This window comes from Anser brachyrhynchus, assembly GCF_964034855.1.
Source record: "Anser brachyrhynchus genome assembly, chromosome: 6".
Lineage (NCBI taxonomy): Eukaryota > Metazoa > Chordata > Aves > Anseriformes > Anatidae > Anser > Anser brachyrhynchus.
In genome coordinates, this window is record NC_137700.1 from 18,029,282 (window position 1) to 18,054,625 (window position 25,344).

At 38.6% G+C, this 25,344-nt stretch overlaps 1 protein-coding gene across 4 annotated transcripts; it reads left to right on the forward strand.

Annotated features, from left to right (window-relative positions):
• The first annotated feature begins 773 nt into the window (after positions 1–773).
• LOC308197284 (solute carrier family 22 member 15-like) lies at positions 774–24,683 on the forward strand. 4 transcript variants are annotated; one of them, XM_080597525.1, is made up of 12 exons: positions 775–931; positions 2,238–2,384; positions 6,218–6,350; positions 6,975–7,139; positions 8,745–8,874; positions 9,881–10,102; positions 10,875–11,015; positions 12,746–12,831; positions 16,714–16,822; positions 21,182–21,254; positions 21,740–21,898; positions 22,884–24,683. In XM_080597525.1, exons 1-12 carry the CDS (start codon positions 842–844, stop codon positions 22,908–22,910), a joined length of 1,482 nt encoding a protein of 493 aa, XP_080453651.1. In that variant the 5' UTR covers positions 775–841; the 3' UTR covers positions 22,911–24,683. The 4 variants fall into 4 exon arrangements, with proteins under 4 accessions (XP_080453649.1, XP_080453650.1, XP_080453651.1 ...); XM_080597522.1 differs by lacking the exon at positions 775–931 and adding an exon at positions 951–1,369; XM_080597523.1 differs by lacking the exon at positions 6,975–7,139 and having other exon boundaries at positions 774–931.
• The last annotated feature ends 661 nt before the right edge of the window (positions 24,684–25,344 follow it).

A 25,344-nucleotide genomic window follows, 5' to 3' on the forward strand; every position in this document is an offset into this window, starting at 1 on the left:
TTCCTGGCCAACATAACCACAGTGTTGCATGGCACACGTGGTCAAACCCCATTAATTTTAATTCTCCTGCACTAAGAAAACTAAGGGGAGATCATCCTAGCTTATTGCCTCAAAGGAAACGGACTTTTTCATGTGGTTGAAGAGAGAGGCTTAATAAAGCAACAAAACAAAGCACCTGTATAAAGGTAGTGTAATAGTAAAGCTGCATTTTCAAACGTAATACTAGGAAAAATACAGGTATAACCATTTGTGTTACAGTCCAGAAGGAAATTATTGCACCAAAGAAGGCCACTTAACATGCTTTTGTGTCAACTCCTCCTTTTCCCAGATCCAACTAAAAAGAAGTAGTGTGTCTATCCTTAAAGCTGGAACAGCCAACTTAAATAACCGGAGTTTCTTCTGTTGCCCATAGGGTTGGTCCACGGACCTTTTAGGTGCCACTGTGGAAACTGGATGAAAGCCACGGGGTAAGAATGTTTTTAGTAGGCAGTTTGGCTGAAGCAAGCAGAACTGATGTGCAGGTGCCCAGTTCCCAGGTCTGGCCCGAGCCAGCCGCCCGGGGAGAAGGGTGCAGAGCAAAATTGCCCTTTGGTAGCAGCTAGACTAAATCCTGGTGGAAAAATCCTGCTTCTCTTAAAATCGAGGAAGAGGGAGAGTTCCCCTCCCCTGAAAACAGCTTCGGAGCCGCTGCGGGCTCCAGCTGTACGCAGGTAGCGGCCGCATCCCGGCCCCATCCCGTCAGGGAGCCGCCGCGCTGCGGGGCGAGGGGCCGGGCCGGGCCGGGCCGGGCGGGGCGAGGCGGGGCCGGCAGCGCGGCGCTGCGGCCGCGGCCCGCGGGGCCATGGCGGCGGGGCTGGAGGAGGCCTTCGGGGCGGCGGGGGAGTTCGGCGGCGCGCAGCGGCGCCTCACCGCCTTCCTCGTGCTGCTGCAGGTGAGCCGCCAAGGGCCGCGCCGGGCCGCGCCTCTCGCTCTTTCCCGCGGTCGTCCCCTGCCCCGGCCGCCCGGGGCTGCCTGCCCCCGGCCGAGGGATGCGGCGGGCCCTCGGAAGCCCCCGGTGCTAGCGCCGGGCCCGGCCTCCTCCCGCTTCCCCTCGCTGTGCGCCTCTGCCGCGTCCCGACCGGTGTCTGAGCGGTGCCTGCGGCTGTGCTGCGTGGAAGGAAGTGGAGTCCAGCCGCGGGAAGCTTGCTTTTTTTTTTTTTTAAGTCATTGGTGAAAGTGATATTTCACGGTGCTGTCTTTAAATAACGCCCACACCCCTGCATGCAAACATTTATCCGTCGCTCCCAGCTCCTTCGTAAAAGGCTTCCTCCTGTCAGCGCAGTTCTGCAATTTGGATTAAAGCAGTGCTGGGGGGAAGGAAGTGGTACTGGTAGGTTACCGGTTTGTGTCTGTAGCTGGTTTCTCCGAGTACGTTCAAGGTAAGTGTCTGATAAAACAGCTTTGGAGCCATCGATCCAAGCCCACCACCCCAAGATGCTCCCTCTAAATTCAGAACTTCCCCACTGATGGTAATGTGCCAAAAATGATCACTGAGACTTAAGGATGTCAGTTCAAGTTAAAAGAAAAAAATCACACAAGTTGGAAGACGTTCACAACATGAAAGCCGTAGGATGCGTAAATGTGCTTACAAGGATTTCCGTATGAGAATCTTTTTTTATTCCTGAACTTCCGAGTTTTCCCAGTGATCAGGTGAGGGTTTCAGTCTCTGCAATGGAATCTGCAATGGAAAGAACTAACAGAAGCTCAAAAACAAATGCACAAAATCTCCCTTACATTTCTAGTACTCATTGATTTGTCACTGCAGGTTGTATTCCTTGAGTAAAGTAAGTAAAAAGAGTGGTTTTTTTTTTTAAAAAAATGTTGTTTTTTTTTTAAAAAAAAAGAACCTTGGCCTTAGGGTTAAATCTTAGCTGTGAAACTACGCTGAAGTTCTTAATGCCTTCCTTTCCTATCCCTGGCTAAAAAACAGCAAGATAGAACAACGTTGGAACAGAGATGAGGGTGGCAAGATGACACAGTCACTGAAGGTGCATCGGTAACTTAGGAGTGGTACCTGTTGCTTCCAGCTGCCCTGATGATCATGTTGTGGGGATTTAAACACAGTAGACTTGGTTTGCGTTGCTGAATGAAGGGAAATTGTTCATCGTTAATTTAATGAAAAGCTTACAGTATGCCAACAGAAAGGGTGGTTTCTCTTTGGGATTGTTCAGGGTAAGTGATGTGTATCTTGTTTTAAGGTATACGTGGCTTGTCAGTCAATGCTTATCGTGCTTGTGGGAGCCATGCCTGAGTATCATATAGACCTAGAAGGAATTCCAGCGAGCAAAGCTGAACTTGCCAAGCATATCCATTTCACGAGTAACTTCACGTCTATCGTAACTGAGGCAAGTACTTCCGTCGCGCCTGTTTATTCTTTTCTTGGGATTTAGGCCACCAGTGCTTGAGAAAGTTGAGCAGGGCTTAGCGTAATGTTTTTCTTGTGCTATTAAAAATTACTGGAACCCACCCATCTGGATCTTCTAATTTATTCTTTTTTTTTTTTCAAACTGAAAGTATATTATTAAATTATTAGTTGAGTTTTCCTAGTGTAAAACCAATACACTTAGTAGGTTCGTTAACCTTTATTTCTTTTGTTTTCAGTTTTCTTCATCTTCACATGTTTTTGAAAGTCATTGCTAGTGAGACTAATCATTTAACTACTGTTTATAACTCTGGAATTTAGCATGAGCCCCTCCTAATGTCTCTTTTCCACCAAGAAAAGATTCAATTTGTCATGTCTGTGCAATCTGTGCTATGTATTTAAGCTTTCCCCTGGAGTTGTTGAAATAGCTTCTCAGAGAAGATGCATCTTAAAGATTAAAACGAGCATGAAAGGGCAGTATATGCACCACATGTCTGGGTATTCTCATGTACGGTGAGAGTGGGAGCTGGAACAGATTGAAGTTTGCTGAGTGGGACAGAAGCTTGACCCTTCGTCCTCATGCCTTGTGAATTCCATGCAGAAGGCTGCGTTCGCTTTTTGCTAGTCCCTGGGCTATAATCATTCAGGGAAGTGCGAGTGACCTAAGCATTGCTGCCAGTGCCAGAAAAAAGATTGTGTGGGTGGCTTGGCTTCTAGCGTAAACTGTCAGAATTCTGCTGGCTGGGCTCTCGGAGCGGCTGTCAGTAACTTGCTAAGGCAGGATAGCTCTTGGCGTGGCTGGTGCCCAGTTTTTGCTTCCTTCCCATTATCACAAATGTGACTCTGTAGTGTTTATCTTGGAAAAATGTAATGACTAAGAAATAAGAAGGAATGTTACAATATTGGGTCATATCCTCTGTCAGAAACAGATTTTCTTGATTAGCGTGATTTACAAAATCACCCTTCAATTTGAGACTGTCAGCAGGATGCACGATATGGAGTAATGCTTAATTTACGGTCAGAAAAAAGGCAAATTTAATCCAGTACTGTATTTTAAACGTAGGAGTCAACGTGCCTATTTCCAAAAAATGTAGTGATTTTGAAGACTTACTAAAAACAAACAAATAAACAAAACTGTTCCCATTCATTTCAGTAACTAAGTTTTTTTTATTACATTGTTAATAAATATGTATATATATTTTCATGTCTTAGATGCTGGCCAACATTTTTCTGGATGTTAATGGTCTAGTAAGTAAATCAAACTGCCATATGGATTTTAAAGAGCTAGAGGATGTCTGTTATGGTGATAGCAAAGTTGGCAATGTTTTTGTTGGCAAGCTGCAGTTAATTTTGACAAATATTTAACCAGTTCCTTTTATGCCAATAAAGTAGACGGATGCATTCTTTTAAAAGATATATTCTTCACAGATTATATCAGACTTGGTAAACTATGAGCATCTCCCAGTCACATACTAAGCAGCTAAAGTAACAGGTTGCAAGTCAATCTTCTCTCATCATCTTCTGAGAGGAAGCTGCTTTTATAAAGTTTATTTCCTATATTTTGCTGACGTTATGGAGTTTAAATCATAAATATTTTCAGTTCTTTTCTGGCTTGACAGCAGCACTGTTCTGCTCTGAAGCTCAACAAAACTTCAGAGGAGCTCTTAAGATCTAGTTCAAGAAATAATCATTATAATCAGTTTTGGCATAACTAAGATTTTGTAAATAACAGCTCAGGGTTTGTTTTTAGAAAGTACAGTTGTTTGAATTGCTTCTTGGATTGCCATCAGCTCAGTCCCCCTGCTTTATTTAACAAGTGATACTTAGGAAGGTGAGTTAAGGAAAATGTTTTACATTGGTATAGAAATCATCCTTTAATTTTGAGAAGTTGAATTTTACAACCGTATCTAGGACCTGAAAGGCTGTTTTCTGTCTCATATCAGCCTGAAACACTGCAGATGAGAACTGGGAGTTTGAAATTTGTATGCTGTGGTGTGCTAGCACAGAGGAGGAGGACTCACGCCAGCAGTGCTCTGTGTCTTGGAGAGGACGCGCTGTGATATTTTTATCCCAGATGAAATTTCCTGAGGATTTGTGCCCAGGAATATTTTATTGCTTAAGCCTCCTCAGAAAGTTAAGAAAACGTAAGTTTTGTGAGTTACGTCTTTATCTGCCATAATAGGGTGGAATCTAATACTATACCAAGAAGGTATAGTAGTAGGAAAGTAGCTGCAAGTGCTGCTGCACAGGAGTTTTACCATCCCAGAGTATCCAAAAATACTCCAAAACTCTGAAGTGTTGAAACTGGGTACATTAGACTAAAGTGAATGCTGTTAAATCTCGTCCTACTCCTGCAGTCTGCTGTCTTGCAGGCTGCTGGATGGGCAGGGCAAAGGTTACCAGAGTGGTGGGACAGATAGAGCCACATCTTATCTCTACGCTGCCGCTATGAGAGTCAGGATTGACGAATGAAAGCACAGGTTTCTTCATATTGCTATAATTACATGTTCCTGAAAATTCCTAATACTCTGTGGGGATCTGTATTAATTCAAGGTTGAGGCTGTGGTATGCTGTGTAGGATTCTGGTCATATGCCTCTTCCCTGATCCCTGTCCCCCCTTTTAATCCTTTCATTTCTTAAACAAACAAACAAACAAACAAAAACTAAGTGGTATTAGGATCCTTCTTCCTTTCACGAAAGGAAATACTGCAGATATCATTTAGCAGATATCATTTAAAAAGCCAGCACAACGCTGTTTTGGCTTGAATACTCATTCCCTTTCCCGATAAGTTTCCTTGCACATTACAAATAATTACTAAATATTTCTTTCTGTAAGGCTTTGCATTGAATTAGTTAAATTCTTTTCCTGGAACATGACTTGGGATATTCTGATCACACTTCTTTCCCAGCTTCATGATGTGAGCAATATTTGTAATCCCAGCAGCGCATTTCTGTTGCTGCTGATTCTCCTTGTGTGTAGCAGGGGGGCTGCGCAAGCCAGCTGCGTGCCTTGCCCCACCAGGACTTATTTTGCTTCCTACAATTTCCAACCCACTGTCAGTTCATGCTGTTCCTTTCTGTAGAACAGACTACTTTTGCTTATGCTACCTCAGTTTAGCTTTTGCATGAGGTAGAAAGTACATTTTATAAAGAAACCCATCATTTGTTTCTAACTCTTTTTTGTTTGGTCGTAAATGTGTGCACACAATAAAATACTAAGAGGTATCCATGAGTAGTTAGTAAGTATTTCTTAAAGTTCTTATAAAACAAGTCTTCTTTAGGACATCTTTCCATAATCCTTTTCTGCTTCTCTTCAACACGTGTACAGTGCAGGGCAACAGCATCAGGAATTACGGCTGCACAGCAGTAGCTGTCTCAGTACTAAAAGCGTGAGCATGCTTTATTCTTGTTAATGAATAATTTTTATTACTTGTTGATTGAAATAACTAAGCTTATGTAGAAATGGCTGAGCAGTTTAAAAATTGAAAAATTCCTAATTTTAACTTGTTACTTTGTCAAATGTTGGGAATGGAGGTGAAATTAATTAAATCTACCAGGTCAAAAGCTTAGATTATGATGATATTTCTTGGAAAAGTAGAGGGAGATGTCTGTTAGGGAGGAAAAAAAAATACTAATGCTGGCTTGTGCAGCAAACTTAGAGCAAAAATTGAATTGGATATAAAGAAAGAGATGGGAAATGGCACCAGAAGAATTTTGGTAGATGTCCTTATTTTGGAGAAAGCCAACAACTTGCTGTTAATACTTATGACAATAAGAAAATTCTTTTATTACAATTATTATTATTGTTTTTGATAGTGGTATCTAATTGAACAAGAAGCCTACAAAGTGAGCCTTGCATCATCCCTATTTTTTGCTGGATTGCTTATTGGAAACATCACGTTTGGCCCTTTGTCAGATAAACTGGGCAGGAAACCAGTGTATATTTCAGGTAAGACCGTTAAAGTGTTCTCATGTGTTCTGCATGGATAACAACATTGCTGGTTTTGCCCTGCCTGTGGGCCACCCTGCCGTGACACTGATATGGAGTCAATGGTCTGGTTAAATATTTCGGCTAGAGTAAAGCAGCGCTAAAATTGGTTGATGTGAGTGTGCTCAGCAGCATAGTGGGCTCTGGAATATCAGTGACAGATGAAAAATAACCAATTTTTGCTATGACTTTGCTATTTGAGTGCAGTGCTGCTTGCATTGTCTTGCCATTTTGCACCCCAATAAAAAATAATCCCCTTTTTTTGGGAGAAGATGGGGGAGAATCTGAATTTCTTTAGAGTTGGTAACTTAGGTCCTGCTATTTTGTTTTCCAGCTGCACTTGCAACAGCTGGAAAGGGGTCATTTTCAAAATTACAACATTGTCTCAAGGAAACATTATCTTTGTTATTGTAGACCTAAAGTGTAAGACTTGGAGATGATAGTAGTTTTCACATAGTATGATTTCAGAAAGCCAAATGTGAGAGATGAGTACTGTAGACTCATTGCAGTCACTGTGCTTCTTGCCTTTCTTCTGAGATCAGGCTGCATAGCATAAGTACTAATGTTATTTTATTCTCTCTGCAGGTCTATTTTTTGATGTCCTTTTTGGGTATGTTACAGCATTAGCTCCAAATTATGGCGTATTTGCAGTTTCACGTTTCTTTGTTGGAATTGTGAATGGTGGAATGGCTCTTGTGTCTTTTGTCCTAACACAGGAATATGTAGGAAAATCATTTTGGTCATTTACAGGTGGGATTTGGGAATGTTTAATAATTATTACTGTGCCAAGTGTTGTTCTGACTATCGATACCTTACTTGCTACAAATTTAAAAATTTAAAATGTCAAGTTAGTTAGCATGTCAAATGAACATGATGCTGATTCATCGAAGATCTAATTTTTGTGCTTAAATAAGAAACGTAGGATTGGGTTTGTTTGATAAATAGCAAAAGTAGGGTTTTTAAATGGGTACACTGATTCCAAAAATATCCCTGCACTGAAAAAAAAAAAAAAAAAAAGGGCAGATCCTGCCAGTTCTGAATGGTGCTGTACAGTATCTTGGGAAAATATTCTTCAAAGTGTTCTTTGGAATTTCTCTGCACCACAAAATGATTGTGTTTTTTACCTCTATTGGATGTGCTGACCATCCAGTATTTTTAAATGTCCTTTTTCTATGCCACTGCCAAGACTTAAAGTAAATTTAACACTTGCGTGTTGTGCTGTTGTAAAACTAAAGTAGCTCAGACTGAGAAACCTTTTCAGCTAGCGCAGCATGTGGAAAAGCTTGGTCCAAATGCTGACTCGCTGTGACTGTGAGCGTATTTTTCTCTGTTCTCCAGTTACCTCATTCTGCTATTTTCTCATTTCTCCTCTGGACTCTTGGGGATGTAGGAAGCAGTTGTGGTTTGTTGATAGCTTTCTGTTTCAGTTGTGTTTTTTCAAGTACTGAGTTTTCTTCTCCCGGGTTCACTTTTTTGACTCACGTCATCTCTCTCCCACCCCTCCTTCCCCCTTGCCCTTGTCTCTGTCTCAGCTCTTCCCAGCCTTTCTCCCTGCAGGGCCAGCCTCCTGAAGGACCGACGAGACAGCCTGCTTCCTGCCGCTTGTCACTTTAGGTGCTTTATTCTAGTTCTGCTCAGCTGTTGGCAAAGAGGTGCTGCACAACTGATCAGGGGCTGAAGGAGAGGAAGCTGCTGAATGCTGCTCAGCAGTGTTAAAGAAGCTCTCCTAGGTGCTGCCTGTGAACTAGGCTGTGTGTGCGATAGCTGAGAGCTTCTGGGTTAGTACGAGACCTCCTGTGTTAGCCTGCAGAAGGTTTGTTGGTAGGCTTTTGGAATGGAAGTTGACCCTGTGTTTTTAAAGTTTTTATTTACACTTGTTCATCAGAAGCTTGCTGTAGCGTACCTCTGGTTTGCAGCTGTTCATATACTGACCTCAGTCCTTGTATTTTCATAGCTTTCTTGCAATTTCTGTTGCAGCCTGCCACCTCTATTCAAGATTATCTTAAAGACCTAAATAAATCACTTGCAATGCTTCCCCTTCCTGTCTTTGGGTTTTCTCTTTGGTCTGTAGGTTTCTGTTCGTTTCTTGATCTGTACTGTGCACCGCCCTTTATTTTTGAAAGGAAACCAGCCCTGCTCACCTTCCCCCGCTCGCCCAGTTATACAAAGGCATTCGTCATTAGGATTGCACAATACACTTAAGCCAGCTGGTTCACAGAGTGCTATAAAGATACTGTAAGGATTTTAGTGCTATTTTATTTAGATCTATCAAGGGGTAGTGATTTAAGGTTTCTTCTTAAGTTTGGTTTTCGTTTTTGGGTATCTGTAGTCACTTTTTTGGCCTTGTATTTCCAGGTTCATTAACTAATTTGACGTTTGCGGTTGGCATTGCTGTTTATGCTTTACTGGGTTACTGTGTAAGAGAGTGGCGTCACCTGGCATTGGTATCAAATACTCCAGGAGTCATCTTCCTTCTTCTTTCGTTGTAAGTAGTTCACGTGCATTGTAATGATAAAAATTATGCATTGATTTAATGGTTATTTTTCTTATCATAGTTCAGAAGAGTGGTATAAACAAGGATGATATTTTTCTGTATGTTTTTATGAACCAAGCAGAAGAAAATCATGTAGTGAAGGAGGAAGTATTTTTAAACAAAGCAGAAGGTCAGGGCTGCCCGGAAGAAAAGCTTGCATTTCTGTTTGCTGTTACAGTTGTGGCAGCCAGCGTTGCAAAGAGCAGCTGTATGCCAGCTGTCTAATAAAGCTTCATTACAAATCTGCTTGGGGAAGGAAAGGCCTGCCAGAGGCCGTGAGCTGGAGCATCAGCCAGGAACACAGCCTCCTGCCAAAGTTGGGTTTCGGTGCTTGAGAAGTTTTGGAAGCCCTCCTAGAGGAGGGGTTTTAGAATTACTTTTTAAGACAGGCATGTGTGCAAAGGGAAATAAGTGAGAGCACTTGGAATTGCGTTTCTAGTGTGAGATGTCGTGTATCTGCATGTTTTTGAGGTCCCTTGTGTCTGTTTCTGTCACTATTGCATTTGCGTTCTCCTATTTAGAAATCCTACATAGACATTATTGTAAAAAAGGTTATGAAATATAGCAGTATTTAAAAAACTGAAAGTGCTAGCATTGTGTTGTTAGAAAATACGCTTTTAAAATACCAAATGATATCCCATGTATACTTCTGGTAGTTAGAGCTTCAGAAAAAATAAAAGCATTATTAGTGTAGTAGATTCTCTATTTAAACTCGTCTCAACATGACTGAGTGCTTTGACAAGCATTTCCAAAAATCTTGCTATAAAGTTAACCGTATATTATTATCAGAATATGTGGAATTTAATAGGCAGAACAGTGTAAATAAAATGTATTTTTCTGAATTCTCCATTGGTACCATTTGTTTTGTTTTGATTATTGATTTGCAAAACAGGGAGCTTGATTTTACTGCTTTCCTTGTAGGAACAAACTTGTCATCATTGATTTTCTTCCCTGTTAGTATGCTGCCAGAATCACCACGATGGCTGTATTCCCAAGGGAAAACTGCAGAAGCTGAAGATGTGATGCAATATATTGCCCTTGGTAATGGAAAAGAAAGATTAAATCTAAAATTAAAACCAAGTGCAGGAACTTCACGAAAGGATGAGTCACCACCTGGTATACTAAACTTAGTAAAACACCCAGGCCTTCGGTGGCGAACCATCATACTTATGTACATCTGGTATGTAATAACAAGACACTGAGATGCTGTGAATGAGTCAGACATGAGGAAACTGTTAAGATTTTCATCATTTTCTCTTAAAAATGCTGTCCTCAAAATAATCATAAATCTGATGGTTAATGAGGGCAGACAGTAAACATCTAAAATGGTGTGTTGTAAAGCTGATGTTTCATTATTATTTCTGTTGCAGTTTCAGTATGTTATTTAGAATCTGCTTCAAAGCCTGCTAAGAAATAATCTGCTGAAAATATAATATTTAGTTTCAGTGAAATGAGAAGCCAAAGCAGAAATTGAGAGGATATATATTTGAGCCAGTTTTAGGAAGCACTATATGGAATAGAGATCTGGAGTAAGAGTTGGAATAAGTGTAAGAAATGTGATGTAAGATCATGTGGTTCAGTGCAGGAAAACTGGGGGCAATATGAAATGCAGATAGCATATTAAGTGCTGTTTTTGTTTTTGCAGCTTGGGGAAAAAAAAGATGTCAGAGCAGAGAAGGATCAGCTAACTAACCTAGAAAAAAACAAAGATCGTAGAAAATTCCAGAAGTTATGCTGTGCATGTGTATGAGCATTTTTTTTTTCCTTTCACATAGTTTACTAAAATAGGAACTATTCTCTTTGTCTTATTTCTCCTTTTGGACAAAATAAGAGTCTCTTCTTAGTGCATTAACTGAAAATAGCTAATCTATAACTTGGCATAATTTGCCTTTTAAATCTTAACCTTTAAAGATTAGATATGCTTGTAATCTAACTTTTATGGTTATTTTTAGGTATGTCTGCAGCTTGGTATACTATGGGCTAACTTTAAATGCTGGTGAATTAGGAGGAAATCTTTATTTAAATGTGGCTCTCTATGGTCTTGTGGAAGTTCCAGCTTTTCCACTCTGCATGTTCTTTATTGAGAAACCTTGGTAAGAAAAACTTATTTCCTAGTTTTCTGCATATATTTGTAGACAGCGTAGAAAAACATTAACATTTTTCTTGGGAAGATACTTCACTGTTCTTCTAAACCAGTTGATTCTTTATGGATTAAGTCAGCTGCAGGGGGTTCTGGAGTTGATATTGAAATGGGAATTTAATTTTCTACCTTTTCCATTCTTTAGTTTTGTTCATAGGTTGAATTATTCAAGGCACAGGATTTTCCATGATTAATGTTATTAAAAACAACAAGTTTGGTCTTTATGGAAAAAAATATGTATAGTTCAGTTATTTAAGTATCTATAGCTTTTATATACCTCATACTTATTTTGTTCAGAGTGACTTTGTAGTATATCAAAGTCTACAAACTGCAGCTGAAAACAGTTTTCAGCATTGTTCATTTTTACTTAAATTTTTCAAAGAGACCTTTGAAGGGTGAGCTGTTTAGTTACCATGAAGGCATGGATGGTCGATGCCCATGTCTTTTCATACTTCGCAGTGTTTGGAGGCCATCCTTTGGTTGGGCACTTTATTTTTTTTTTCCCAAAGTCTGGATAGTCAGTGTCAGGGCACAGTGCTACTTGGGGTTTCACCTAGCCTTCAGTTTGAACGTTTTTGTAATGGTGTCTTAGTCTCATTGAGATCAGTAGAAAAATTACTTTCTTCATCAAGGTGAGGATATCACATTTACAATTTGTTTGGCAGTAAAAGAAGCTGTAGGCTCTGCCAAGCAAAAAATAAATAAAAAAACCACCAACCTTCACCCGAAACCCAGAAAACTTAAGGACATGCATTTAAACCACAAACAGCACAAATCTTTTCCTACATGTTAATTTCTTTGTATTTTGGAATTTTTAATTTACCTGGCAAGCTTTTATTTTTTTGATTCTTGAAGTAAGGAATATGTAGTTTTATTCACTTAATGGAAAAAAAGGTGGTAACCAGCTGCTCTGTTTTTGTTCAGCTGTAGTGAACAGTTCCTTCAGGTACAGCTGTCTTGTTGCAAAAATATTTAGAAGATTTTAAAAATAAATATTTAGTTGCTTATAGATTAACTGCAGTTCTTCTAATTAGGGATAGTAGTAAGAAGCAGCTGTGAGAATTAATGAAATAACAAGCATAAATAGTTCTTGTACATGCCTGCAAACTGATGCTAAGGATGTATTTATAGACCTGTGCAGCTAATTATGAGGTATTTAAGTATGACAGATGTAGTGATGGGTTGGTGTCTTTCTATCCTGTCTACTTCCTTTTTGTTTTAAAACACTAGGTAGTAGAAACAACCTTTACTTATTTTTGCATGTATACTGTTAAATGAAAAAGCATACGAAGTAGTTTTACTTTGTTGTAACTGCATATATTCATGCCAACTTGTAAAAATACAGATTAAAAAACTTAAGAAGTACTTTTTGAATTATTATTATGTTTGTGTGTATGCACTGTGATACCTTTTGGTGGCAAAAACAAAGTCTGTGAATTCTTGTTGCTGAAGTAGATGGGTTCTTCTTAAGAAGAAAAATCTAGAAGTAGGAAAGCATTTATGGGAGGCCTTTGGTACGCAGAGCTGGGAAAACAGTGTAGGATTTTAAGCACTTAATATGGTACCAGAGGTATGTAACTTACTCATGATGCTGTATGTTTCAGCTGGTGTTTTGCAGAGGGATTCAAAATATATTGAAGGACTTATGTTTCCGTCTTTATCTTGGTGCTCTTTTCCTTCTAGGTCTGGAAGACGTAAAACTATGATGTGCTTTCTGATATTTGCAGGATTTGCCTGTATGTTTACCATGTTTTTACCAAAAAACTCTGGTAAGTATGTAGTGCTGCCAAAGTAGGTACTTGTTACATTGTTTTGTCAGCTTTTATTTGAATAATGAGTATTTCCTGACTCTCCAGTCCAAGGCTGGTCAGGTAGCCAGGGTCCTGTCTGTATTGCTTTTAACCTCTTGTAGACATAATTAGCCCTTACTAGGACCTGTTAATTGACTAAGTTTGTCTGACTCCAAGCTCTTTGCTCTCAGAAGGTCAGAACAACCTATCATGTTCAGTTTCAAATACTGACACTGCATTCATTCATTCTTGTTAATCAATTTACCTTAAAATGTTGCTTTTAATAACAAGACTGCAGGGCGATAATTTAGTTAGATCTTGATGGTATGAGACACCAAGGTTAATTTTACATTTGTTTTAGTGGCATGCAGTGTTTTTAGAAATACGAACTGAGGCTTTCCTGAATTAGAAGCTTAACTCATCACTTAAAAAGAAAACAAAAACAAAACCCACTAAAGCTTAAAAAAAAAAACACACTTATTTTGTATTTGGAACTGAGAAATGGAGGTTGGAATTGCAGTATGGAAGCCATGGGATGGCAAGAAGCTTGCTGTCTTTCTCAGCTTTGTACTCTGTACTGCTGCAATGTGCAGTTGTGAGGACAACTCGTGGTAACAAGAGTATCGTCAAACATTTCTGATCTCAAAAGATGTCTTTTTTCTGTCATCATCAGTGACCTTCACGGATATTTTTTTTCTTTTCACGTTTCTTTCCATTTCAAGTGCGTTTGTTCTGTACTAGTATGTACCTTAACCACTGAAAATGCAGGTCTAAATGACTCTAACAGAAGTGGCCACTCAGATTCTGTTTTTCATAATATTGCCTCAGTAGAAATGTTTTAACTTTACAAGTCTGTTAACACCATAGAGCACCAGTGATGTGATTACAAAGTAGCTTTCTAAGGTTGTGTTTATCTTTAACAGATATAAATGCTGTCTGGCATCCATTTCAAATTAATTGCAGAAAAGTGTAAGAAAAAAAAAAAACAGAAAAAAAATCTCGTAATCCTATTTGCCGTGCTTGCGTTAGTTCAAATCCTCAGACGTTCTGTTGTTCCTTTTATTGAGACCATCTCTTCCCTGTTTGCACTTCTCATTATATATTAAAAAAAAAGAAAGGCACGAAAGAAAAGCAGTAGTGACTAATCCAGGATAAGGTAGTAATTGATAAAGAACTGCTAAATTCCAGGGAATCATCTTTTTTTTTTTTTCAGTCAAGTTGACTTTAATTCCTTTAAAAGTTCTTATTTTCCTTTGTGGTAAGAGTAATAATACTGGTTCTTGGCCCAGAATGATCTGTATCTCTCAAGCAGAAAGAAATTCAGCTCTGAGCATGATGAAGATGAGTCACTTCCGTGGATGCAGTGAGGGTTCAGTGATACGAATATCAGATTGGGAGCTGCTGAGGGAGAGTGGCAGCAGAGGGGGAATTGAGCTGTAATATTATTTTCTTTCAAAAGCTGCTGTAAAGCAGGAAGACTTTTCCATTTTGTGTCCGCTTTATACTATAGTAGACAAAGCACACTCCTAGCCCAGGGCTAACTCACTTAGAATTTACCTGGCTGTAGTGAACACAACCATAACCTTTGGTGACTTTCGTTGATATGCTTTTGACTGAAGAAAGAAAACTTCCAGTTCTTTAACTCAGTTTTGTCTCAGCCTTTGTTGATGTTGGGTACTTTCTTTTGTGCTGAGAACTACCCTTTCCTTGTGGATACTTTTTCTGAAGTAAAGACTCCTTTAGTCCTAAAGTGCTGTTTAACTGAACTTTTTCTGATAAAGATGACATCCAGAGGGAGAATCTACATTATGGCAGTGCAAATGAGACTTAGTGACATCGATGGCATCAAACTCTAATCACTAACTCCTGTTCTAGAAACTCTTAAACGTCAGCACTGTTTGTTACCTCACTTAGCTGCCCTAAATTCTATAGATCAATTAATGGAAAATTAGTGTTTAGAAATAAACTCAAATGCTTGAATTTAGTCAGAACTTGCAACTTTGACCAAAGTTTGAAAAAGTTGCACCAACTGCAGTATTTCAGACAAAATTGCGTACATATTGTTACTACCGGACATTCAAGTGAGAGGATATTATACAAAATATAATAGAAATGTTAAAGAAGGTGCACTGATATGCTTGGCTGGATCTAGCAAATGACCTATAAATAACTGGTTGCTGGAATCCCCATAGGAGAAAAGCACATTCCTGCTTAATGGTGTTATATATGTAGAGAAAATAATGGAGTGTTGTGTAAGAGTTGCTAAATATATTTTTGCAATGAGGAAGATGCAACAAATGTCCGAGCTTACTTACAAAGGACGCTGACGTGCAGTGAATTTACAGCGTGCTTCTAATCCTGCAGTAATTCCCCATGCAGACAGCCTTCAGCCTCCCCTGGGGGAGTGAATGTGGAGAAGAAAGTGCACTTTAAATTCACTCCTGAGCTTCTGGGTGCTAATTTCTCTGTCTAGACAGACTCTTTTTTTCTGTTTTGATAGTAAGACCAGAACTTCCTAAGTGCACTAATGCTATATTTCTAATGTGTATATGGATATACAGCGTTTAACTTAAGTCTCCCTGGGAGAGAAGCAGTATGTTTTAAAACACATTTGAGAATTACAGATCTCTTCTTCATTGCTTCATGTTTGGTTGATGAAAGAAAAGGTATGTCCCAGCTTTCTGATGGCAGCCAGCAAGGCTTTGAAGAGCAGCTTCACAGCTTTGCATCTGGCAACTGTATGTAATATTTGAGTTCTTACTGAGCAAAAGGAGCGCTTGGGTGAAAAATATTATATCTATTTTGCATGAATTATGGAAATAACTGCAAAAATGCATCAAAGAAATTAAATCAAGCTTCTGGATTTCAGTTTACATACAAATGAATTTCTGCTGCAGTTGAAATAAAATTTGATTTGATCAGATGACTAGAATTGAAAATATTTAAGGGAAAGATTGCAAGGAAAAACAATAGAGAAGCAATGCGACTTTAACATTACTTAGCATCATTTGATCCAAAATGAAACATACGCTGAACTCAGTGCTGGGGAAGAGAATCTGAAATACACCTAATCAGAGTACTCATCCTTTTTCAAGTTTAACAATAAAAAAATAAATTCTCTACTTATTAAAATAGATAGTACAAACATAATCATATCCAAAGTCAGAGTAACTGAAATCAGGTTTCTTCGGAACTTTGAAAGATCCACTCTGGTTTTGTCAACTAAAGGTTGTCTACGAGTAAACGAGGCTGCGTTAGCATTCCTTCTTTAGAATTACAGGGCTGCTGCTTCTTAAGTTCCAACAGGATGTCCCTGGGGAGCAGATAAGCTTTTGAGGTGAATCAAGTTGTAATGGTTTTAATTTAATATATTAGTCAAGGAGCTTTTATTGTCTGCTTGTGCTTGTTAAAAGATGCAATTATGTGGTAAGATTTTTCTGTCTGCGGAGCTGGAGGCCTTTCCTTCTACCGCTATGATAGTTTTAGAATCCACCCACCCCTTAAAAAATAAACAAATAAGTGGTGCTTGTCTTGTCCCTAAATATACCTTTACGTACTTGTTCTTCTACAAGCTTTTAGGCTAGTTGGGAAGAAATGAGATATGGTTATTTGTGTGTGTGGTTGAAAAAAAACACATAGATGAAACATTGTTTTTGCATGAAAGTCTCTTAAAAAGGACCGGATACTTTCAACATTGTGTAAAAAGAGTAAGAAAACAGACTATTTATATATTACTTCTATAAGATATCGTTTTATATACGAGTATACTTTTTATATAAAATAGTTATGTATACATATTATATATAATTATCTATGTAGTTATATGTATATGCTTAGAACTTATTTTCCTTTTCTTGAAAGGTTTGCTACTCAGTCCCACTTTGTTAGCCTTGTGTGGAAAAATGATGGTCAGCGCTGCTTTCAACATTGTATATATTTATACATCTGAACTCTACCCAACAGTACTGAGGTAACTGAACAGAGCTTGTAGGTAAATTCAAATCCTTTCCATGCGCAGTGATCCTGACTGCTGGTGTGATTATTTTTACCTGAAATATCAATATGAGTTCTTTCTTTAATTGAGACAGGTTGTCTCGGCTTGAAAGGGCTTCTCCTCGTACTTACGTGTTTTGCAGCAGTGTGCTTTCTGGAGCAGTTTCTGGCAATTTCCACCAGGGCTGAATCAGAATTAAAAAAAAAAAAAAAAAAAAAAAGCAGCCTTCATGCTCTGCAATGCTAGGTGCCGTGTTTCTCATTTATGCTACTGATTTGGGAAGTAAAATTATAGGTTGCAGAACTGAACATAATGATGTGATGGAAGTGTGTGCTAACTTAATTATAAATATAGAATGCGCAGTAAGGACTGTTTACAGTGCTTCTGTATACTTAAATTTCCAACATAATTATGTTTGTTTGCCTCTTGAAAAACAAGTGCTTTTATATATTTCTTAATTAGGTATTCATAATGTAACTCATTTAATACTTTCTGCATGGCAATGATTTGCTTTATAACATTTAATTCATGAACAAGTGGGCTAAAACCTTACCTTATTTTTCATGTTCCTAACAAACTCTGTAAGGCTGAGCTCTCTCCTTTTGTCCCAAGATAAACCTGAGACAGGAAAATAAATGCCTCCTAGTGCTGTTATCCTCAGCTGCCATCTCAGCTCCATGTGGTTTTCTGAATGATACTCCAAGTACATGTTCAGAGTTTGAGCCATATTGCACTAGTTGCTCAAAAATAACACGTTTCAAAAGTTGAGCATTCCTTTCAGAGAGCAGGAAAATGAAATGCTGAGTGGAGTAGGAAGGTGTCCTGGCTGGTAGATGCATCCTCTAGCATCTAAGAAGTATTTTTAAGGATGGTGACACCCATCACTTGATTCCAGGAAACTAGGGCCTTTGTGGGGAGAGGGGCAGGGAGAGTGGGAGACTGCTTGGATTGGCTTTTTGTTTCTTTTGAAGTTCACCATTTCCCATATGTTACAGAGGCATAAACTAGACCGTGAATGCAGTTTTTGCAATAAAACTTGTGAGGATGGAGGTGGATTGGCTGTTGCTAGCTACTCAGCTTGTCATCCTTGGCAAAGGTTTAGGTTTAATACGCAAGTCACAAGCATGCTGACTGAAACTGGATTTGGAGGTTTGCTTACATTCTGTCAATCCAAACTTCTGTGTCCTTCTAAGGTCTCTTTCTTGATTTTTTTTTAATTATCATTTTAAAATTATTTTTATTATTTTATTATTATTTTTATTTATTTTTATTATTTTTGTTTACCATCCCCTCTGCTTTTCTGGAGTTGAGAATTGAGAATCAAATCTGATTTTAATTTCTCAGCTTTTCTCTGTTTCACTGCGTTCTTGTAATTTATGTTAATGCCTTCTTAGGTTCCATTGGTGTTCAGGGCCAAGTATTGTACATGTCTAACTCATACCTAGCTGGAGTTGCAGTAGTGTCTCAGCATCTTTGAAACTAGATGTTAGTGATTAGGATGTTGATTTTTTTGTTTGGTTTGGCTTTGTTAATCTGTGGAATTGCTGCTTCATTTGAGAATCTGCACTAATATTGTGGTATAAAAGTAACTGCGTGTCAAAGATATGGAATGCTAGTAGAGAAAATGCAAGAGTAAGTTCAGAAAATCACCAGCTTTTGAGACAGATTGTGCTTAATAATATGGAAAACTATTACGTTAGACAATATGAAAATTCCCCACATGTGGCACATTATACATTTAAAAATGTGTTTGTTATCTCTCTGGTATTTTAATTAACTACAAATATTAGAGTTAATGCAAGAACAGTGATGGGAAAGTGGTTAATTTTAAGGTAAAACATCAGCACCATCTGGTGGTCTTTGTAAAGCTTTGTAGTGATCCTGGCATTCCTCCAGCAGGGAGCCTTGCCATGCCATGTGATGAGACACGTCCCATTTCTAAGGTAGAAGAGAGGAGGTGGAATAAATTGTTTTTTTGGTTTTGTTTTTTCCAATTGGATATTCTGCGGAGAAGTTAAATGTCTTCAGTAGTACAGCTCCTTGCTTAAACCTTCTCATTACTCTAAGCATGAAGACCGTGCTAGGCATATTTTTTTCCTGATAGTTGGTGCATGGAGGAATGAGAAGTGCTGCAAACTGAAGTGTGTACACGTTTGGGGCTTTCTTCCTGCCTTCTTAATGTGTCTTTAGAATACCTGTTCGGGAACAGAAAGTTAAAAATAGAAAGCATCGCTTCTGTTGTGTTTTTGAACAAAAAGGAAGGTTATCTTGCAGTGTTTGGAAACAGAATGAAATTATAGCTCTAGTAATACAGATGTAAATCACAGTTCTTTTTTTTTGAGAAAATGGTTGCAAAGTTATGCTATCCTTGTACATAATGTGTACAATCAGAGTGGGGGCACTGAACTGCCTAGGATATCATCAGAAAGCGTATATGCTTATTTTCACAGCAGGGAAAAACGTGTTTTTTATTTTTCTGTCAGTGGTTCCCCTTCTGGTCTCCGGCTTTCTCCGCAAGGAGCGTTCTGGTGAACAATCCTTGGTAAGCACAGTGCAATGTGAGAGCAGGCAGTGTGAGCAGCAGACAGGCTTTTGCATCTGCGCGGGGCTGTTTGCTGTGCAGGCGGCGCTGGCTGAGCAGCGCAGCTAGAGGAGTGCTGCGTGGCAGATGGAATTAGCCAGGCAGCTGCAGCAGGACTAATTGGCTTGAGCAAAGCCCCGGGCTGATGTGATTACGCTGGCTGTAGAGCAATTTTGGCTGGCATTAGTTCAGCACTGTGCTCCGTGGTGTGGTGGGAGCGAAGGCGGGAGTCAGGTTTAGCAGGTCTGCCAGCGAGCAGGGGAAAAGCAAGGCACCGAGGTGAGATCGGCGGTGGGTGGGCAGCTGCCAGCAGCTCAGCACCTCCTGAATGCTTCCAACAGCTCTTGAGCAGGAATGCATCTTTCCTCTGGCTTGCCATGACATTGTTCTGCGTAGTCCAAACTATGCTGGGTTCTGAATTAATTATGTCCCAAAGTCTTTTAACAACCGTTTTCCTTTTGCATTGGAATTCAAACAAAATATTTTGCTTTTATGATCACCTTTTGCCATGCTTCCTCTCAGTAGGAAAAAAGCTGGCATACCTCTGGATGTTGACAGACTTAGGGTTTATGGGAAGGATGCTCCTAAATGAATGGTTTGGATTATTGACCGGAGTCTCTCATCTGTTAGGGATTTTGACAGAGGGGAGGAGATAGGACTTGTCTTTTGGGGTTTGGATCGATGTCGCTTCAAAGTGAGGAAGTGTGGGTTGCTATTTTCCTTTTCCCAGGAGGATGTGATGAGAGAATAGGTTGCTTTTCTATTTATTTTTACACTCAAGTCACTAGCTTTTCCTCAGCTCCTTCCATCATCTGTTTCCCTTAACCTGTGCAAAGGGCCATTAGGAAGGGTGGTGGATGTGGGTGGTTTTGGTGCTCTGGTGACCCGTGTCACCTCTCTGCTTGTCGTCTTTTATCCTGTCGCTGTCTTCCTGTGTTCAGAGAAGGAAAAGGAAATGGGCTGAGGGGGAGAAGCTCAGTGCAGTCGTGTGAGAGGAAGAAACTGGGAGAGGTGGGAAGGAGAACAGCTGCTGTGAGCCAGTTCTTGCTGTCCAGCGCATGAGCGCTGCCAGTGTCAGTCTCTGAAGTAAGATTTTTAGGGGTGATACAAACATGGAAGATTTTTGCATTTGATCAGCAAATGAAAGACTTTGGGGCTTTTTGTCCATTTCTTAAAGAGGGTCCTGCCGTTCTAAGCCATGCTTTGATTATCGTTTAGTCTAGATGAGATTGTTTCAAACCTGTCTGAAAATGGAAGGTTGTGCAGAATTCAGCAGTTTATAGTGACGCATCCGGCCAAATGTTTTCAAGCTTCATGGTAGCATATACTTGTTTTCTGTTAGGAGGTGAGCACTGACTTTTCATTTGTGTAACCTAAGGCAACAGAAGAGATAGGAGATGCCATTTGGGCTGTTCTGTCTGCAGGTCCTGCCAAATTGTGAAATTGTTCCCCATCCAGCACAGGGATGTCCAATTATATTGCCCTGTACGGTAGGCTGGAAAACTTAGCTCTGTTCAAGCTGTTGTGAAGGAGTGCTTTTTGTTATTGTTTTGAAAGGGTGTGATTGACCTTTTAGCAGTTGTAGAAGATCTTGGAGTAACTGCTGGAGGGCTTAAAAAATTTCCTTCTTTTTAATTTTAATACAGTCTATTGATAACAAACTAAACAAAACACAAGTCATTTCTGACAGTGCTACCACACGTTGCAGTTCTGTATTCTGAAGCTACGTATCTTTCATCCTTTGTTTGAAACAGAAATGCTGGCTTGGGTGTCTGTTCCATGTCTTGCAGATTTGGAGGCATACTGGCTCCATTTGTGCCATCTATGGTAAGACTGATTTTAATTTTTATATAACAAATGTGTGAGGTTCTCTCAAAAGCATGTTGCACATTTTGGTACCACATACATCTATATTTCTTGAAAAAATATTTTCAAGAAAAAATAAATCAGCTTCTAGAAATAATGAACAAGATGTTTGAAAGTACCTAGTGTATTACCCTTTTTGGAAAGAATCTAGTTACTCTGTGTTGTCTTAATATTTCATCTGCTAGTGAAGTGATTATCATGTAATGCTTTCTGTACTGCTAAGGCCCACTCTCTAGCTGAGTGCTTTTAGCGTGTAAACAATTAAAGTTCCCATGAAGCTATTTCTGAGAAATGACATTTATTGGGTTTCTTTGTTCTATTAGTACACGGATAATTGCACACATGGAAGAGTTTTAGCTTTTCAGTGTTGACTGCAGTTCACATGGATCATGTATTTTAAGAGCAGGAAATTGCGATGTTTTTCTGTTATGGATTTTTAATTTCAGAAATCTCTCAGCCCTTCTGTACCATTGGTGGTGTTTGGAATCAGTGGGCTGTCAGCAGGATTCCTGACTCTCCTTCTGCCAGAAACACTGAATAAGCCAATTGCAGAGAACATTGAAGATCTTCAGAGTCCCAAATACAGAGTGCTTATAAATGAAAAGGCAGAGTATTTTTTTCTGTTGTTTTCCATTTTTCTCCCTTTATCTTACGTAAACCATGATTTAGCACATATTGCTTAGGTTGTGCCTGAATGGACTTGCACATGAATGTTTAAAAGCCATCTTTCTCTCACATTAAGTGGAGATGAAATTTATTCTTTTTGCTTGGCTTTTAAAGATGAAAAGGCTAGACGCCTTCACATATATGTATTAAATTTTATGTAAATCAATACTGTTCTGTTTGCTTAAAGAAAATCAATCTTAAGGCAATCTAAGATAATCAGGGACATCACATTCAATACCATGCCTGTACTCACAGTAAAACAACTAGATGTGTTTTATTACTGGATTGCACCTTTTTCTCTGTCATGATTTGTAATGGAATATAATCTAGAATTAATGTGTATTTGAGGAAATGTTTAATCCATTATTAGTCCCCTTGGTTAGAGCCATTTAAAGCATTTTCCCATTGTAGATAGGTATTAAATAATCTTTTGAAATGAGAAATTAAAGTTTTGTTTGTTTCAACAGGCAACAACCATAGAATAGAAAATGGGAGGTATATCTACTAAGTCGGGGAACAGCTTCATAGAGGAATTATTTTTTTTAAAGAATAAAAAGTTAAAAGAATTTCCTGTAACAAAGAAATCATTAACTTGGAACAAAGGAGGCTTAGTATAGATAAAAAAGAACACATGCTTTCCTTGTGGTTTTTCTTTGTGCCAGTTTGTTAATTATCTTGTTGTTATTATATTTAATCAGTTCAGTCATATTACCCACAGTTTATGCTTACTGTATCCTAATCCACGTCAGTACTGCATACAGTTGAAACGGGGGAAAAAACTCATTTCTATGCTTTTTGAATGTCATTTCACTACTTAATTTAAAAAAAAAAATGGATTCTGTTTTTCACATTTAATAGCCTACAAAATTGGACAAGAAAAATAAGACGTAATCTGTTTTTCAATAATTATTTTTCGTCTGACAGGCAAACCAGCTGGAAGAAAGCACTTAAGTTTCAGAAGGTCTCTCTGTGCTGAAAAAATGAAGCCTCCATCGAGAAGGTGCTGTAACAGCTGAAGGGCAGAGTCTTGCTGTGTATATCGGAGTGGAAAAGTTGGAGGACTTATGTATAATGCTGTTTATAGCATGCTGAACAGTTTTATGTGAAGGCAAGTTGAGAAGATGGAAAAAGTTGATCAAAGCTTCTGAGGAAAGAAGTGACAAATCAGTGCCTTAATGTAATGACTTAACAAAACCATACGTTGGATGTTTGGACTTCTCTGTGGCTTCTTAAAATGAAGAATTCAATTAATTTATGTTACAAAATATAACTGTTAGCTTCAGATAATAAAATGTTGTAACTGAAGTGATGTGTATGATGTAAAATTTAGATGGCCTTACATATTCACACAAGCTGTAATGGTAAAAAGTAACAGCAATCCTGTATATGCTAATTTTTTCTACTGGGTTTTTGCCTGTAAATTACAGTATACCTCAGTGTGAAGAGACCAAAGGTTTTCATGTAGTTGGTCTTTGTATGCCTAACATAGGAAGCCTGAATAGGAGATCTGAAAGGAGAATAAATGGTTTTCATTGTGGGAAGAAATATTTTTTTGATACAGTTGAACATGAAAAGGCATGTGAAGTTAAAATAACACTATATTGGGAAAAATGGTGTCAAGCCTTTAAGAGGGGGAAAAGGTGCACTTAAAGGACAGGGTGAGTGACCTTTCAGTCAAAAGGTTATTAGTTCTAGCTGTACATGTGGAACTGGAAATTACTGAACATGTCATATATTGTATAATGTAATATGTAATATGTAATAATGTATAATCCAAAATTATATAAATTTCCCATGTGACATTCTTGCAGGGGGAAGGATAGTTTGCTTATCATTTAATATATTTATGTTGGAATAGACACATCATAAAGGTTACAGTTACGACAGCCAACACAATTTTGTTATTTAAAAAAAAGTTTATTGTTTGGATTAGAGAGTGCTGCTGTCACCAGGACATTTACCAAGGCATTTTGAAGAATACTGTTATCATTTTGATTTTGGTCTATTATTTAATGAATCTGTAAGGAAAAGGTTACTGAAGAGCTCATGTGTTTTGAGCAAATTTCACAGTTAAATAATAGTTCTGCAAATAAGTGCACTCATGCAAGTATGTGTGCATTTTATGCACGTATGAATATAAATGTACATGTGGATTGCTCTGCCTGGATGCCTTGCTGTACTGCGCGTAGGTTACCTGTGTGTGCTTTACAAACAGCTAGGTTAGGTCCTCATGAGGTGAAAATCAACTGGCAATCAGAACACCTAGATAACGTTGACATAAGGGTGGATTGCGTGCGCATTTATTTATTTTCTGGGGTGCAGCTTGATGGCAAACAGCCTGTAGAATATGCTGCGAACTTTTATCATTTATTTACTCACCATTTTTGTAACGTTTCACTGTGAGGATTAGAACTGAGTTGATGATTTTTTTTCTTGAATAATATTAATGCTTCTGTCGCATTAACGTTTATAATTATAGTGACTAATTATACCTCTTCAAAAGATAATTGGGTCAGCAGGGATATGGTAAAAAAACAATTTTTGTTACCGTTCACTTATTTTTTTTTTTTATTATAAGAAATAAAATTTAATATGGAATAGAACAATATAAAGTTGTATTCCCAAAGCAGAGACAAGACTCTGGAGCAGAAGGATTGTGAAGGATTATGTGGTGAGAATCTGTTTCTTTCTCCTGACACATTAAATAAATCAGCCTATACCAGAGCTCTTTTCCTCTGCTGTTTATTCCATATCCTGGGGGGGGGGGGGGAAGTGGAGGGAATAACAGGAAACAAAAACCAGGAAACAAAGACCATTTGCATTTTGAACATGCTTATTTTCTGCTTCATTTCACCTGGAATTAATGATTTCTTTACTTAGGGTGACTTCTGTGAATTCGGTGGATTGATGACCAGAAAGCTAAGTGTCCCAGAAATAAGTAAATGATCTTTTCAGTAGCCCTGGCATGACTCATCCATAGTACCTGCAGTTCTTTTTTGTGTGTGTAGGCTGTTTGGATGCTTTGGTACTTCATCTCCAGCATCCAAAAGAGAATATGAAGGGAAACATCAACTCCCATTTTTGCTTCTTATCTTTTAAGTTGAGTTTAACATGTGGTTTGCATTTTTAACTTTATTTTATATATCCTTTCTACATTTTGCTATTGCTGGATAAAAAAGGTGCTATTGGGGGAGGATGGGGAGTGTTTTTCCAGTCATGTGTTTATAAATAGAGAAATTATAGCTTTATTTAAATGGATTTTCAGTTGGATTAATGTGATTAGCATATTAGACTTCACAGGGTGCTAAAGTTGGGAAACCAACTGTTTCCTTACTTTTCGTTACTGTACGTGTCACAGCAAATCAGAATGGCAGCATTTTTTTAA

Bases quoted from the DNA above. Each gene is read 5' to 3' on its own strand.
- LOC308197284 (XM_080597525.1), top strand. From the start codon at position 842: ATGGCGGCGGGGCTGGAGGAGGCCTTCGGGGCGGCGGGGGAGTTCGGC. The intron at 10,103-10,874 runs GTATGTAATAAC...GGTTATTTTTAG, and splicing joins ATCATACTTATGTACATCTG to GTATGTCTGCAGCTTGGTAT. The intron at 21,255-21,739 runs GTAAGACTGATT...TTTTAATTTCAG, and splicing joins CTCCATTTGTGCCATCTATG to AAATCTCTCAGCCCTTCTGT.